This window comes from Diorhabda sublineata, chromosome 4, assembly GCF_026230105.1.
Source record: "Diorhabda sublineata isolate icDioSubl1.1 chromosome 4, icDioSubl1.1, whole genome shotgun sequence".
Taxonomy (NCBI): Eukaryota; Metazoa; Arthropoda; class Insecta; order Coleoptera; family Chrysomelidae; genus Diorhabda; species Diorhabda sublineata.
The window spans coordinates 8,605,591-8,620,202 of NC_079477.1; the positions used below are offsets into that span (position 1 = coordinate 8,605,591).

The 14,612-nt window shown below is 32.6% G+C and overlaps 1 protein-coding gene across 3 annotated transcripts in view; it reads left to right on the forward strand.

Moving 5' to 3' along the window:
• LOC130443173 (glutamate receptor ionotropic, NMDA 2B) overlaps positions 1-14,612 on the forward strand; it is a 232,517-nt gene that overhangs the window by 175,198 nt on the left and 42,707 nt on the right. For all 3 annotated transcript variants that reach the window (XM_056777675.1, XM_056777674.1, XM_056777676.1), the window contains exons 7-8: positions 3,939-4,261; positions 6,317-6,546. In XM_056777675.1, the coding sequence (XP_056633653.1) occupies positions 3,939-4,261; positions 6,317-6,546 (553 nt within the window). The remainder of the gene's footprint in view (positions 1-3,938; positions 4,262-6,316; positions 6,547-14,612) is intronic.

The following is a 14,612-nucleotide window of genomic DNA, read 5'->3' on the forward strand; positions in this document are numbered from 1 at the left end:
GTGTACATAAAAATAAATTGTTTTTTGGAGTCAATTTTAATCTTGTTCCAGTTTTTAGTAATTAGAATTATTATTTCATATATAAATTTATTTACGGGGTAAACACAATTAACTTTTTGTTATCGCTAAATTTTTTCACACATTCTTAATCTTGTATCTTCGTGACCATTATTCAACGCTTAATGTCACGCCGACTGCTCTAACGGACACAAAGTTGCGAAGTAGTGTTAATGTTTCAAATAGAAAAGTTCAGGATATAACTCAGAATTAAGAATTTCTAGAAAACATTCTCCGCTTAGTTTATATTACACTCATAAATATTCGGTTTATTTCTCTATATACATATAACAAGATGGTAGTATTTTGAACTCAATACTGAGACGTTTCTTCTGATTGAAATGTTTTCCAATTATCTTGCTAAAATATCTTGACTTTACGATTTTAAACTACAGATTCAATTATTTTAATGTGATAGCTACAATCTACAAATTAGGTTATTCACTTGGCAATAAAATTTCCCATAGAATAAAATCACAGTGCCAAAATCTAATTTGAAAAGTAGTTAAACCAAATCTCTTCAAAGGGACAGCTTTAGACGTTCAGCAGAAGCGAATATTTCAACGGTGCCTTAAAAAAGGGGCGAGGAAATGGGAAAAGTATAATAATTGTTCGGTAAATTAATTGTGAAGTCGAGTATTTCAAACTTGGGTGTTTGCCAATCTTAATTTTAACATTTTGAAAGAGTTTTTCAAAGTCATTATGAAGCATATAATATTGCACTAGAAAAAAAATTTAGATGAGTAAAATGAAAAATGGTTGAGTCATTTTTTCACTCTCTATTATATATCATTTTGATAAATTATCTTTTATCATGTAATTGTTCATGTAATTGAAAGAATTGAAAAATAATAATTGCATACAAAAAAATATAATATAAAAAGCTGAGACCAGCATTCGACGCAATCTAAAGAAGCAGGAAGTGGAAGATATTAAACACATAAATACCAAAAAATGACCTACAGTGGAGTTGAATTTAAAATTGAAGCAGGTGCCCCTAAACCTTTTCTCATAGGTAATAAGAGTTATAAATTTTATAAGCTTTTCTCCATATAGTGGAGCAGGGAAATTGATATATTAGTTAAAAATAGTTTCCTTCCTGGATTGTCGGAATTGGAAATTAATTCAAATAGGCAGTTGAGACAGTTAATTATTTGTATTGGAATTTCTCTTATACTTTCTAATACTGAGATTTGCGTTGAATTTTAATTTTGAGAATTGTTTTAAAGAAAATGTATTTCGATATCTTCAATTCGAGCAGTATTTCAAGAATTAGCTCGAGTATTACAGAAATCAGCATAAGTCAAGCAACAAATTTGCATTAAGAGAAAAAATGCATTGTCAAAGTGAATTAATCAGAATATATTACAAAGGAATTCTAAAAAGGGTTACTGTAAGTGTTCAAGTTGATGCCCATCTTCGTCAATGCATTGACGACAACGTTTCTCAAGAGCCAGGTCCGGAGAAGCATGACAATCTGTCCGCGAAGAGTTTCAAATTTTTCTTCAATTGCAATTCGAAGGTAGAGAAAGGTGCGTGGTCCTCTTGCAAAAACGCGGCTCTTGACACGACAATATAAGAAGAAATCACAGGGTGTTTCCCGATAGCCGCACTTCAGATTGGTTCAGCTGCTTAACTAACGCCAGCGATACTGTTTCCAAATTTTCGTTAGTTGTCACAGATACCGGTCGTTCAGAATGCAGCACGTCGGCAACAGAGCTTGCTTTTAAGAATTTCTGGTACGTCTTCCACACTGTTGAACGATTCAATAGCGGCGTGTTCGGAAATTGTAAATTCGACATCGTTTTAATCTTTTTCGGCAACGTTGCTATACTTATAAGCATTGCTGGAATGTTGACGATTTTTCCATAACGTTGCCTGGCTTATGCCGACCTCAGTATTTCAGTTAATTATATTCAATTCCTTCACATAACAAAAATATAGAGATGTTTTTATCGCCATTATAAGACACTGTATAATAAATTGGAGAAGTATTCTAACTACTAATCAAATTGAAAAGAAGAATTATCAGTTGGAATTATATTTTCACTGTATTTGTACATGACAGAATGTATTAAATAGTTCCCATTAATTAACTAACTAATTAGTTATCAAATCTGGATAATAAGCTGGGCAGCCATAAAGAATTCTCGTTTTACAGTATAGGGATAATAAAAAACCGCTTGCCATGTACAATCTGAGCTTCATAATTAGTATCAACTTTGGGCAAACCATGATAGCAGAAACATGAGTCTGGATCTTTAGTTACGTTTAAGTCTGATTTTTGTTACAGCTCACTGATATTTGTAGATTTAACGGAAATGGAAACCGGTTTAATAAGGTTGTAACGAATCAAATAAAATTGACATAATTCTGAATACTGACAATATGTTAATTACTAAATGATCGAATATATTCAACTGTGATACGGGATATTAAAAACTGTTACTAGTGAATATCATTTCAATAATAATACAACAAAGTAACCAACTCACTTGTAAATAATTGCTATGAAATAAAATAATATTGTGAAAAATCATAGAGCAACGATATAATCTGGGAACTGACCAAAGGCATTTACATCTTTGTTGTTACCTATAATTGAAGGAAATTAATAGTCGCAATGGAATAACTGATAAAACTGATACTGAAAAGACAAACTATTGTTACTAGACATTGTAAATTCATTTAAAACTTGGTAGCCAAGCTACTAAGTTTCCTTCCCACCTTTCCCTCAGATAATTATTATTGTTTTGTATCGCTTTTGTTTGACCTTAAAAATTATCGATTTTTTCTTCCGATTTCCATCGATCAAAAAGCATTAATGTTTCACTTCACTGCCGATTTCGAAAAAAAATATTCATTGTATAAAAATTTACGACTGACACAAGCTTTCTTTATGCCTTCTTCTGTGTTTTTGACTATGTGGTAACATTTAGCTCGTCATCATCTTTGAAGTGTTCACCACCAATAAGAGATTTTAGCTGTAAGAAGAGATAAAAGTCACTAGCAGCGAAGTGCGGAGTTAGGAGCATAATCCAGCAAGTCCTAGCCAGATTGCCGTAGGAGTTTTTTGTCTCATTCATCACCATCTTCATTGTATCGTATCAAAAACTGAGATGCACTGCCCATTCGTTGTTTTCGTATTATCCAGTAACGTGATCTTTGAAAATTTCAGTTTTTCATGAATTAGTGATCGTAATATTTGCGGATTTGTCATAGCAAGAGCTCTATTATTTCTAAGCTCATGATTTTGCTTAAGCTTCCATTCATTTGCGTGAACCAGTTCATCACAGTAACTAAAGACGGCTGTTCGCATCGTTCTTAATCGTGCACATGATCACGTCGTTCATTTAACTGTCTGGTTCATCTTCTGATCATTGAATCACTATAGCATTCCACTCGTAGTGCAGAAACGTGGCAAATCTTAATGGAAGTTTTGATTTGGTTTAGCCAGATTTTCATCAAGTACTGAGAAACAAATTGGTGCGATGGCTAAGCCTTTTCCGAACTCGTGATCATTTGCTATTGAATTGGATTACCATAAAAAATTTAAAGGAAACTAGACTAATTAACAGAACTTATAAAGGCAGCAAAATCAAATACAAAATATCATTTTAACTTTTAGGGAACAATTGGTTTCCAGTGTAGATTCAGATCAAATAGCTATGGCATGTTTTATGTTAATTTTTTTTCAATAAACATTTACTGTCGGACTAAATGTGTTTTTTTGGTGCTGATCCCGAAAGCTGGTGGTGTATTGATGATGTACGTTTCTGTATAAATATAAAATTATAAGAATTCAATCTTATAATAATACGTGGTACCTACACAAATTCATAGATTTCACTAATTCAATTCTGTGATTTAATAATTTCCAGGAGTTCACTTCGATACTTCCAGCGCTTCTTTGGTAAATGAAATAATGACTGCCGTTAAAGTATATGCCTATGGGGTAGAGGATTTCACTTCAGACTCTGAAAACGACGGAAGATCTTTAAACACGCAACTCTCTTGTGACGGTGCTGGAGCTGCCAGGTGGGATACAGGCGACCGCTTCTTCAGGTATTTAAAAAACGTCAGTGTTGAAGGTGAACAAGGAAAACCAAATTTGGAGTTCACGCAAGATGGTGTTTTGAGATCTGCCGAGTTGAAAATAATGAATTTACGTCCAGGAATTAGCAAGCAACTAGTTTGGGAAGAAGTAAGTTGATCTTATACTTTGAGTATCTTTCATATAGAAGCACAAGTAGATTTTCTCATCATATTTAATAACAAGACGGGACCTAGTTTATTTAACAATATTGGATATATTTCAAGAAATGTGTAAATAATGCACTGAAGTGATGAGAGTAAAAAGTCGCAAATAAAGAAGAATGAAGTCGAATAAACAATAATTTTGAATAAAAAATAAATTTACGATCAATATAAAGAAAGATTGTGTTATTTCATTTTAGGTTTGAGAAATGCTAGACTTGATTTGCAGACATTTCTGTGACGTTATCATTTAAGTTTATAAAACCGAAATTTGAACTTACAAGGATAGATTGAGCTTGATACAAAGTAATTTCTAAACAGTACTAGATAAAGATTAGCCCTCGAATGTATTTATTTATACTAATTCATGGAGTGACGTGAGTTTTCTGTAAAGTCTCAACAGATTTAAAAAATAAACTGTGAATGTAGTAAGTATGGTTATGAATAAATGATATACTTAATAAGCTTACCGTTCATGATATTATTACAATTTTCCATTAACGTCATTGAAACTATAAAACGTTTTTTGATTAGGTCACTTTTATTGTAACGGCCGGTGATATATCGGACTTATTGGCTTTAAGTAACAAAGGCCAATATCTAAATTGGTCATTTCCATCCACTGTAATTGTGAAACCACAAGGCCTATGTCAATTTTGGCATTGATAAACAGTAACATTCATTTTGAATCTTAGAGAGGAGCTAGAAATTGGTTTAATCTAGATATTTTGTAGCAACATTCGACAGTGATACTTATAGAACCAGGCGACAAACCAAGCTAGTTTATCAATCAATGAAAAATATTTCAAATCTTGTAGACGTTGGTTGGTTGGCAACTAAGTACTTTCGCTTTTTACTGAGAGAAAGCCTTGCTTTATTTTTCGGCTTATTTTTCTTTTTTATCGCCGTGAAAGAGAAAAAGCTGCTGCGGCTCACAAAGAAATATGTGAAGTTTATGGTTAGGTTACAGAGCGCCCGTATCAGAATTGGTATAAAAAATTCTGAAAAATACTCAAGTTGATGATGACCAAATAAAAGTCATAATTTAAGATGATCATCATATAACTGTTCGAGAGGTTGCGCAGAGACTACATGTATCGCACACAAAAATTGAAAAAGACTTAAAATGTCTTGGACTAGTTTGGAGGCTTGACATTTGGATACCTCACGAATTGGAAGAAATTCATTTAACACAAAGAATCTGCAATTGAGATATGCACCTTAAACGAAATGAAACCGACCCTTTATTGAAAAGAATCATCATTGGTTTAACACAGGTCATTGGTTTAACGCAGGGGTCTTTTACAGTAACATAGTGACAAAACGATCATTGAACAAACACGATGTACCAGCAAAAACCACATTGAAAGCTGAAAAATAACAAAAAAGCTCAAATTGTCAATTTGGTAAGATTACAAAAGTGTTGTGTTATTTGAGCTGCTCCCAAGCAACCAAAGGATAAATTCTGATGTTTACTGTCAACAATTAATGAAACTGGATGGAGCAATCGAAGAAAAATTCAGAATTCAAAGTCTCCCTCAGCTTTGGCAACTCGTGGGAAACTATGGGAGCTTGGCTTGGAGGTGATGGCACATCCCCCATATAGCCCTGATCTGGTACCATCTAATACCATATTTCGAAGCTTGAGGGAATGGTCAAAATTTTACAAATGACGATTACCTTCAATCACACCTGATTCAGTTTTGCTAATAAGAACCAGAAATTTTATGAGCGCGGAATCATGGAGCTAAAAGAAATATGAAAGAATTTATCGAAAGTGTTTTATTTTAGACTACAAAACCGATATTACTTTGTCGCCAACCCTAATAATAATATAATACAGTGTAATGTAAATACGATTCAAATAAATTTTTTATTGCTCATATTCTTGTCATGAATAAGAAAGAACTCAATTCAAAACTTCCATTAGAGTCGGCAAAAATTAGAAATAAGTCTCTCGTTTCTACTAGTTAACCCAAAACTTTCGGATTTACATTTGCAGATCGGTGTATGGAAATCGTGGCAGAAACAAGGGCTCGATATAAAGGACATCGTTTGGCCTGGAAACAGCCATACACCACCCCAGGGAGTACCCGAAAAGTTCCATTTGAAAATAACTTTTTTAGAGGAACCGCCATATATTAACTTGGCCCCGCCGGACCCCATCACCGGTAAATGTTTGATGGACAGAGGTGTTCATTGTAGAGTAGCCACAGACTCGGATATTTCAGAGTGAGTTTTTCGATTTATGTTAATTTAAGTTCACTGTAATCCTCATTTTTTGTATTGAATTCTAAATAATTGCATTATATATTCTAATATAGAAAATGATTAAATTGTTGAGCACCTTTCCTGGGGAATTCTATTTAATGTTGAGGTCGAAAAATATATACCATGGACAGTTAAAATAAAAATGTACCAAACATTGATAAGGCCTACTGTTATTTTTGCATGTGAAACTTGGTCAATGAACAAAAAGGAGCTGAAAAAACTAGAAATAGGAGAACTCTAACTGCTCGGAAAGATATCTTCTTCTTAGTGTGCCGTATCAAGTTCCCTTGACCTTGGCGATCAGCATGGCAAAACTATTTATCTTGAGCTAGTCTAAATAACTTATATCGGTCCATTCTCTAATATTATTCAACCAAGAGGTTTATTTAAGCTATTTTCCTGCATTTCATGTTATCCATTAATTCACAAACCGCATTTGCTCTGTTGAGGACTGCATCGTTTGCTTGCATAGCTGTCCACGGTGTCTTGAGCATGCGTCTATACAACCACATTTCAAAAGCCTTACCATATAAGAGAACTGACTATATATAACATTTGATTAAAAGGCGATGCAGTCCATTCAAGTCGTCACACAGTACAATGGTATCGTCTGCGTATCTGATTGTATTTATATGTTTACCGTTAATTTTTACTCCATATGATCAGTTCTATCGATTTCCTGTTGATTCGAACGCCCGCTCTTTGGCGCCAATATAAAGAGCTATTAGAATTATATAAGCATCCCAGTATAACTTATATCATTATAGCACAAAGAGAGATGGTTGAGACATTTAGGTAGAACGTTAAAATATGGATGGGTGAAACGAGTACTAAAAGGTGAAGAATGTGGGAAAAAAGAAGGGGACGACCAAGGAAAAATTGTTGCAGGACATTTTGAGACAAATAACAGAAAAAAGTGGACAACAATTGTGAGAGATATGGGAGAAGAAAGTCAGATAGTCATGTAAGGCTGATATGTGTATGCTGGAAACAAATTATTGTGCTAGTCCAATCAAAATTGAAATATATCACAAAAAATATATGAAAATTGAAAGTTAAATTTCTAATTCATTTCTAAATCAATAAAGTAGAGGATAGGGATTCCATTTTTCAATATAAACGTCAGAGAAATAGCATTAAGATGCGTATGACGATTCCTCATGAAAATTGTATCGCTGTGATTCACACACTTTTAGAACACAAAATTCTGCAAATACTATAATAAGATTTTTCATCAAAAAGTTTGTGCTGATTGGTTTTTGTGCTAGAAATTCTTACCCTGAAGGATATTATAGACTTTCCGCCTCCTTTTCCTCATCTTCTTAAATAAACTTTACGGTTTTCCTAAAGAATATCCACAAGAAAAGTTCTCCAACGAACGTGTCATAAAATCCGCTAAAATGAAAAAAATCAAACACGACTTTTATAAGTTTTGAATTACCTAGACAGGACCAAAGCTCTGATATATTGTGTTGGTATTTTTTGTCGTCCTTCAAATGTGAATTCTTCTTAAAGAATTTTCGATATATTTGAAAGTTAGAGTATAATGCATTTATTGTACAGTCTGGCGTTTATTGAAATATTAGAATGGGAACTATTCACACATATTCTGTATAAATTCCATTTGATGTAGTATTTGAATTAAACAACTATTTCTTGAGAAAAATACTGTAATAAAAATAGACGATGAAAAATGATGAGATTGCAACCTTTTCAAAATCGTCGGAAGATGTATCGAAATAAAGAGTGTTTTTGGTATACAGAAACATTTGTGTTTAGCACAGCGGTCAATTTTGTTATTCGTCAGGTCTACCTGTTTTACTTTATGCATAAACTATTTCAGCAAATTATTATTTTAGGTAGGCTTCTCCAACCAGAATATATAATAAGATCGCAAATATCATCTGTGAATAAATTAACTGAATTATTATAACAAAGGAAGGAATCAGGATTGAATGGAAATAGATTGTGAACTCTATATAATAACACTGGATGAGTTGTTTATTTAAAGGAATATAGAGAATTTTCGTTGTAATGTAGATGAGAAAATTCATAATTAGAAAAAGAAAAACATTATTTCAGATTAGTATTAGTAGCACATAAACAAAATTTATTTGAACTTTATCTCGTATAGTCCGTAATTATCGTCTGAGGTACTTTGGTACACTTATTCAATTCTGTTCAAATCTTACTATATTTGAGCATATATAAGTAGGTTTTACAATAATTTAACTGCTTCCTGAACTTCTTCAATGATTTGCGTAGGCTCCAGCTCATCCGTCTCATCTTATTTATTTTCTTATCCTCTTCTTTTCTCACTAAATCCAGAATTTCTTTTTCTATGCGTGGAGCCGTTGTGAGCAGACAATCATCTACTTCGATGTAGGTTTGAAGATGATCCGCGAGCTGTTGAATTCACTCAGTTAATGAGAGCTCGTCGTCGCTTCAAACTCAGGTTCTGCTTCCCTTCATCAATCATCGAATTGGTACAAATTCCAGCATGTCGAAAAAAGTGCTGAATAGTTATGGGTGTCAATTCGTCCTAGATTTGACATAAATAATCTACTGCTCGCAGCATATTAACAGAAGAATAATTTCCTTTTGTAGCGACCTTTGAAGCTCTGGTCCATTGGCGGTAAAATACAAGTTGAATGTTTGATATAAATTAGTAGGCATGGAAGTTGTCAACCAGAAGTGAAATTTATCATCCAAGCTGATTTATTAGATTCATAGTTAGTAGCAATTTTTCAATGTTCTTAAAACATCACGGATTTTTCGATTTTCCTTGTAACATCAGTTTTTTTGTGACCACACTGTTTTAATCTAAACATGAGTAATTTTCGTATCAACATTTGTTTCTCCACTTATTTTACCATATTTAATATTATGGGTTTACGATTGGTCCCAGGATACGTATTTTATTTTGGCAGTGTCGGTGAAACCATGATAGTTAAGCTTCACCTGAATCTTCGTATTTAGGTTTCTTTAGTTATTTTATAAGATTCCCTAGTCGGAGAATTTTTTCCAAATCATCACTTCTCTTCCGTTTTTATTGTACGTATCCGTGAAACTTTTTCTTCTACATTTGTTTTACTAGACATGTTCTCAGTTTGAAAGTTTCTGAGCAACTCAGAATATGACAATGTATAGATAATACGTATTATACACAGTAAGTTTTATGTTTGGAATGCCTCAATTATCTAGGAAACGGCTAGTACGATTTTCATAAATATTTGTATACAAGGGTCTTGTGATACGGCCGGTATTATGGTGGTATTTACATTGTTGTCAGATCTTTCCGTTTTCTGGAAAAATATGAACTTTTATTTCAAATGGATCACCCTGTATATTTTTCGCTTTTCAAAATCCTTAAGGAATACTAATTATTTTTCATCTAATGTTTCCTATACCTAAATGCCATAATTTCGGAGTTAGGACTGCTATTAGAATATGGTGATAGGCGTAGAAGTCAACAACTGTCAGTAAATTAGTAAAAGTTCTAACTAAACTAGTTCAGTAAAAGATTTATCTAAATCAGGACGCAAAAAAACTGCATCAACTGAAAACAAATCTTTAGATGTTTGTATCCTGTTAGAGGACGATCCATACTTGAGTACTAGACGAATATCCAAGGAACTTGACACTTCGCAAACATCCATAATAAAAATTTTACGTGATAATAAAAGATGGAAAAATGTTACAAATAAAACGAACCAAATTTTTTAAGAAATTTTCACGATAAGGCCACTTTTTGTATTAATGGAAACGTAAATCGGTATAATTATAAATACTGGTCACGTAACAATCCACGTTGGATGTGTGAATCCCAATATCCTGAAAAACTAAATTTTTGGGCTCGAATAGTAGGCGACAAAATAATAGGTTCCTTTTTTATTAAGGCTAACTCAAATTGTCCTGAGTATTTGGATTTATTGGAAAATAGTATTATGTCTGAGTTGGCTCATTATTAGAAATTTTCAGATAATAACAATATCCCATCCTTTGGCTACAACATGGTGCCTCACCTCAATATGCTTGTGTGGTGAGGCACTACCTAAATAATGTTTCCCAGAAGATGGATTGGAAAGCGAGGCTTTATTGAATAGCGCGATCACCCAACATGAATTCTTTAGACTATTTCCTGTGGGGTCACTTGAAAAACATCGTTTATTAAACAAAACCTGCCAATATTCAGGAATTAAAAGATATGCAAAATGTATTGCAAACTTTTATAAATCGCATGGCTTGTTGTATTAAAGTAAATGGACAACATTTTGAGCATCTGCTGCAATCGCCTTTAATGTGATTTCACATTAGCAATGCTCAAGCGGTGAGCGTCGAGCGATGTTACTCCGGTGGTGTTAAAAAATGTTTCTGGCCACCGCTTAACGTCGCGCGATGCAACACATCGCGCGGCGCTCGAGCTTCGATTTTGTTCGTTTTTTGAGCGGCATCGCCTTTGTGGTGCGCTTATGTTTATATTTTTATTCAGTATGGAGTCGAATTGCGTAGTTATTTTCTTTTGAAGTCGATGTTCGATTTTTCCCAGAATGTAATCAAACGATTCCACTGACATTCTTAAAAACTGAAAAAATCTTATTGGATCACTGCTAAGTTCATGATAAAGGTGATGGAATTCGCCATAAGCAAGTCTATTTCTATTAAGTTTACGAACGCCTTGTGTTTTTTTGCTTTTATTTAAAATTAGCCTTTGCAGTCGTGTACTTTCTATAAGTAATAATCGTCATCAATCAATTGATGTCTTCCTTAGTAGATAAATTACCATATAAATTTGTAAATAAAGATTTATTACAAAAGGAGAGATTTCTATCAGGAGCTTCTGTTAACCGCACCCAACATTGTGGAAGCACAAATGTTTCTTCCGAAGTTAGATAATTCAAATTGATATTGGATTTAGCTTAGAGTTATCTTTTAGTGAATTAGTGGTATTGGCGAATTGGTGCTATCACAGAATAATGACTCTAAAGTAACTCTCTGGGATTAATCGAATGTTAGTCCTCGGCAAATGTGAAGTTAGATTATAAACCTCAATTAGTCCCGAGAAATATATTTTATATATTTTAAACACTCAATAAAATGACAAAAATCATTAAGTGGATTCAAAATTTTAGAGCAAAGTGTATTTTCTCTAATCAAAAAATATAGATGTACATTATCGTGTAGAAACAGATTCCAAAAAAAAACAGGTTGACATTTCAGTAATAACTTGATTTTCCAAGTTGTTCAGTAAATATTTAAAGCTAAACTTTTCGATCGATGTCAACTGTTCCTTCATTTTAACTTTGCTATATACTCTAAGAAAAGAAATATTAATCTCATTAGAATCATTCAAAATTTTCAGGTCATCAACATTTTTGGATGTAGTTGAGTGAGCTATTCAAATACTAAAAACAAACAGCAAATTTATTAATCATCTTTATATTAACATCAAAATATGTAATTGATATCTATAGCGGAGTACATTTACGATGTATTTGAGAAATGCCATGAGATTGACCACACTATGGGTAATCTGACATTATTATAGAATAGGGTAGAAGCCTTTAAAAATAATAAAAAGTGAAACAAAATAATAATAGAATGAAAACTATTGGAGGGGAATTAAAAAAATAGGAGGAAAAATAATTTTCTGGAGATCTGAGGTCTGGAAGGGTATTTTTAATGGTGAAAAACGGCAAAACTACAAGTCTTATGTAGAAATATCTGTGAGCAAAGTTGTAGGTATTGAAATGATCTACAACTCTTGAATTCACACGTTCTCCTCTCAACAAAAATACAAAAAACCAAGGTTTTGGTTTTTTATTTTTATCTACACCAGAACATTATTTTTTCTCATAATATGATGAAAACTCACCTTTTTTGTCCCAATCACACAGTAAAGTATTTGATTTCAAATATTTATTGTTTCACATTATTTTGATTTAATATCGATTAAGTACCCTAATTTTCAAACTCGCTTCCGAATATTTTCTTTAATAATTATGTACAATTTTTAGACGATCAAGATCCTTATTATTACTTATGTTTTTCAATGTATCATGAAGTCACACGTTTTTCGTGTAATGAGAGATTAAAATTTTAATGAATAACTGAAAATTATAAAAGTTTTCGGACGCGCCTTTTTCTCGTTTGTGAGAAAAATTACCATGTGATGGTAACATGGTTATACACTATCAGAAAGTAGAGATTACATCGAACAAAAATCTCTTCGATTTTTTAGAAGCTGTTATTGTGACGGAAGAATTTTCGTTTGAAAACCAGGGAGATTTTTCAAGTCGAATTAAGGTTAAAAACAAATAATTTGAAACAAATTGATTACACTGTATTTGGGACATAAAAAGGTACGTTTCCACCAAATATTATGAGAAAAAAATTGTAAAAGATAAAAATTAAAAACCAAAAACTTTTCCACATAAATTTTGAGGTTATTTTAATAACGAATGATTAACAAAAGTTATAGATCTCCTTATTACCTAAAAGTTTGCTTTTTAAAATTTTCCATAAGACATGTAGATTTTCTGAAAATCGAGATTAACCATTTTTTACCCTCAAAAACTGACCCCATTCCCCTTCCCAACATCAGATCTCCCATTAAATTATTTTTCTTTTCATTTATTTTATTTTCTATATCTTTTCTAATGGGTTTCATCCATTTTTTTCTATCGGCTTCAAAAATTATCAACCCTGGTCTATTATGTCTGTATGTGTTTTCATTCCACCCGCTCAGTTCTAGTTTCTACATTATTTTTGAAAGTATCATCAGCGAAGTTGAATTTCTGTTGTGTGTAACAGAAATGGAACATCGGAATTTAGAGTAAATTGTGCGTTAAATTTGGGGTGACCTTTGATTTGAGTTGAAACTGGTTTATGGATAAAAAAGCTTATCAATACGTTTTCCGTTGGTAGAAGTCATTTTTGAAAGGACTCAAAGAATTTGATCAATCTTGCTTTACTGGAGACTGAAGAGTGGTTAAAGTACAACAAATGATATGGATATATTGGATATGCGAAATATTTGTGTTAAAATCGTGCAAACCAAACTCACAATTTAACAGTGTAAGAAACGAAGCGACAAAGTGTACCAAAAAAATATAGGTAATCAAATATCAAGAGGGTATTCTAGAAGCGATCGGAATAAAACACGACCATTTGCATCAATGAAATTTCGACCTCAAAACGAATCTCTTAGATATAAGTTTTGATTTCGCAACTTAAAGGCATATAACTAAGAAATGAGGGGCTGTATGAGAAATTTTTGAATAGCGCATCATTATTTTCATGTTATACTCATCTCCTACAGAACGGACTCGAATGTCTATGTTGATATGTTATGTAAGTATATAAATACTATCGGTGAGTTGTCTTGCGGCAAGTGGCATGCCGTATTATCCGAACGCAGATTTAACCATAGATCACTAAATGATTAGCAGACATCCATATTCCTCAATTCCTGAATTTTGTTACATAATTTCTAGGTTTCACTTGATTTTATTGAATTAAATCTACATTCTTAATATGTCGGATCCCTTCTTAAACACGTCAATCATTAAAAATGCTTACACTTTTAAATGTTGATTTTGAACTTCACAAAAACAATTATAAACCCTATATTGCATACAATAATATTAAATGCCCCATAATAGTTTTATACTTTCCCATTTCATTTCAATAAAGTATACTACTATCATATTTCACTTGCATCCAATATTTTTAGATTATCAAGAATCTCGTCAGTTATGAAATGGGGATTTTATTGAAGAAAAGAATGCTTCTGAGTCGAACCGGTGATTTCAATTTTCCGATTGATTCAGAATTCTTAAAATGCTCGTACTTCGACTTCCAAACTCAATTAAACTCGATATATTCGTTCGAATGGAATTTGTAAAAGGGGGATATGAAATAAAAATGAAACATGACCCGCATATACTTTCTCCGATTTGTCGAAGAGCACTTCAGAATAATATAGATAATTTGAGTCATGCTAAGCAGACGAGATTTACAAAAAT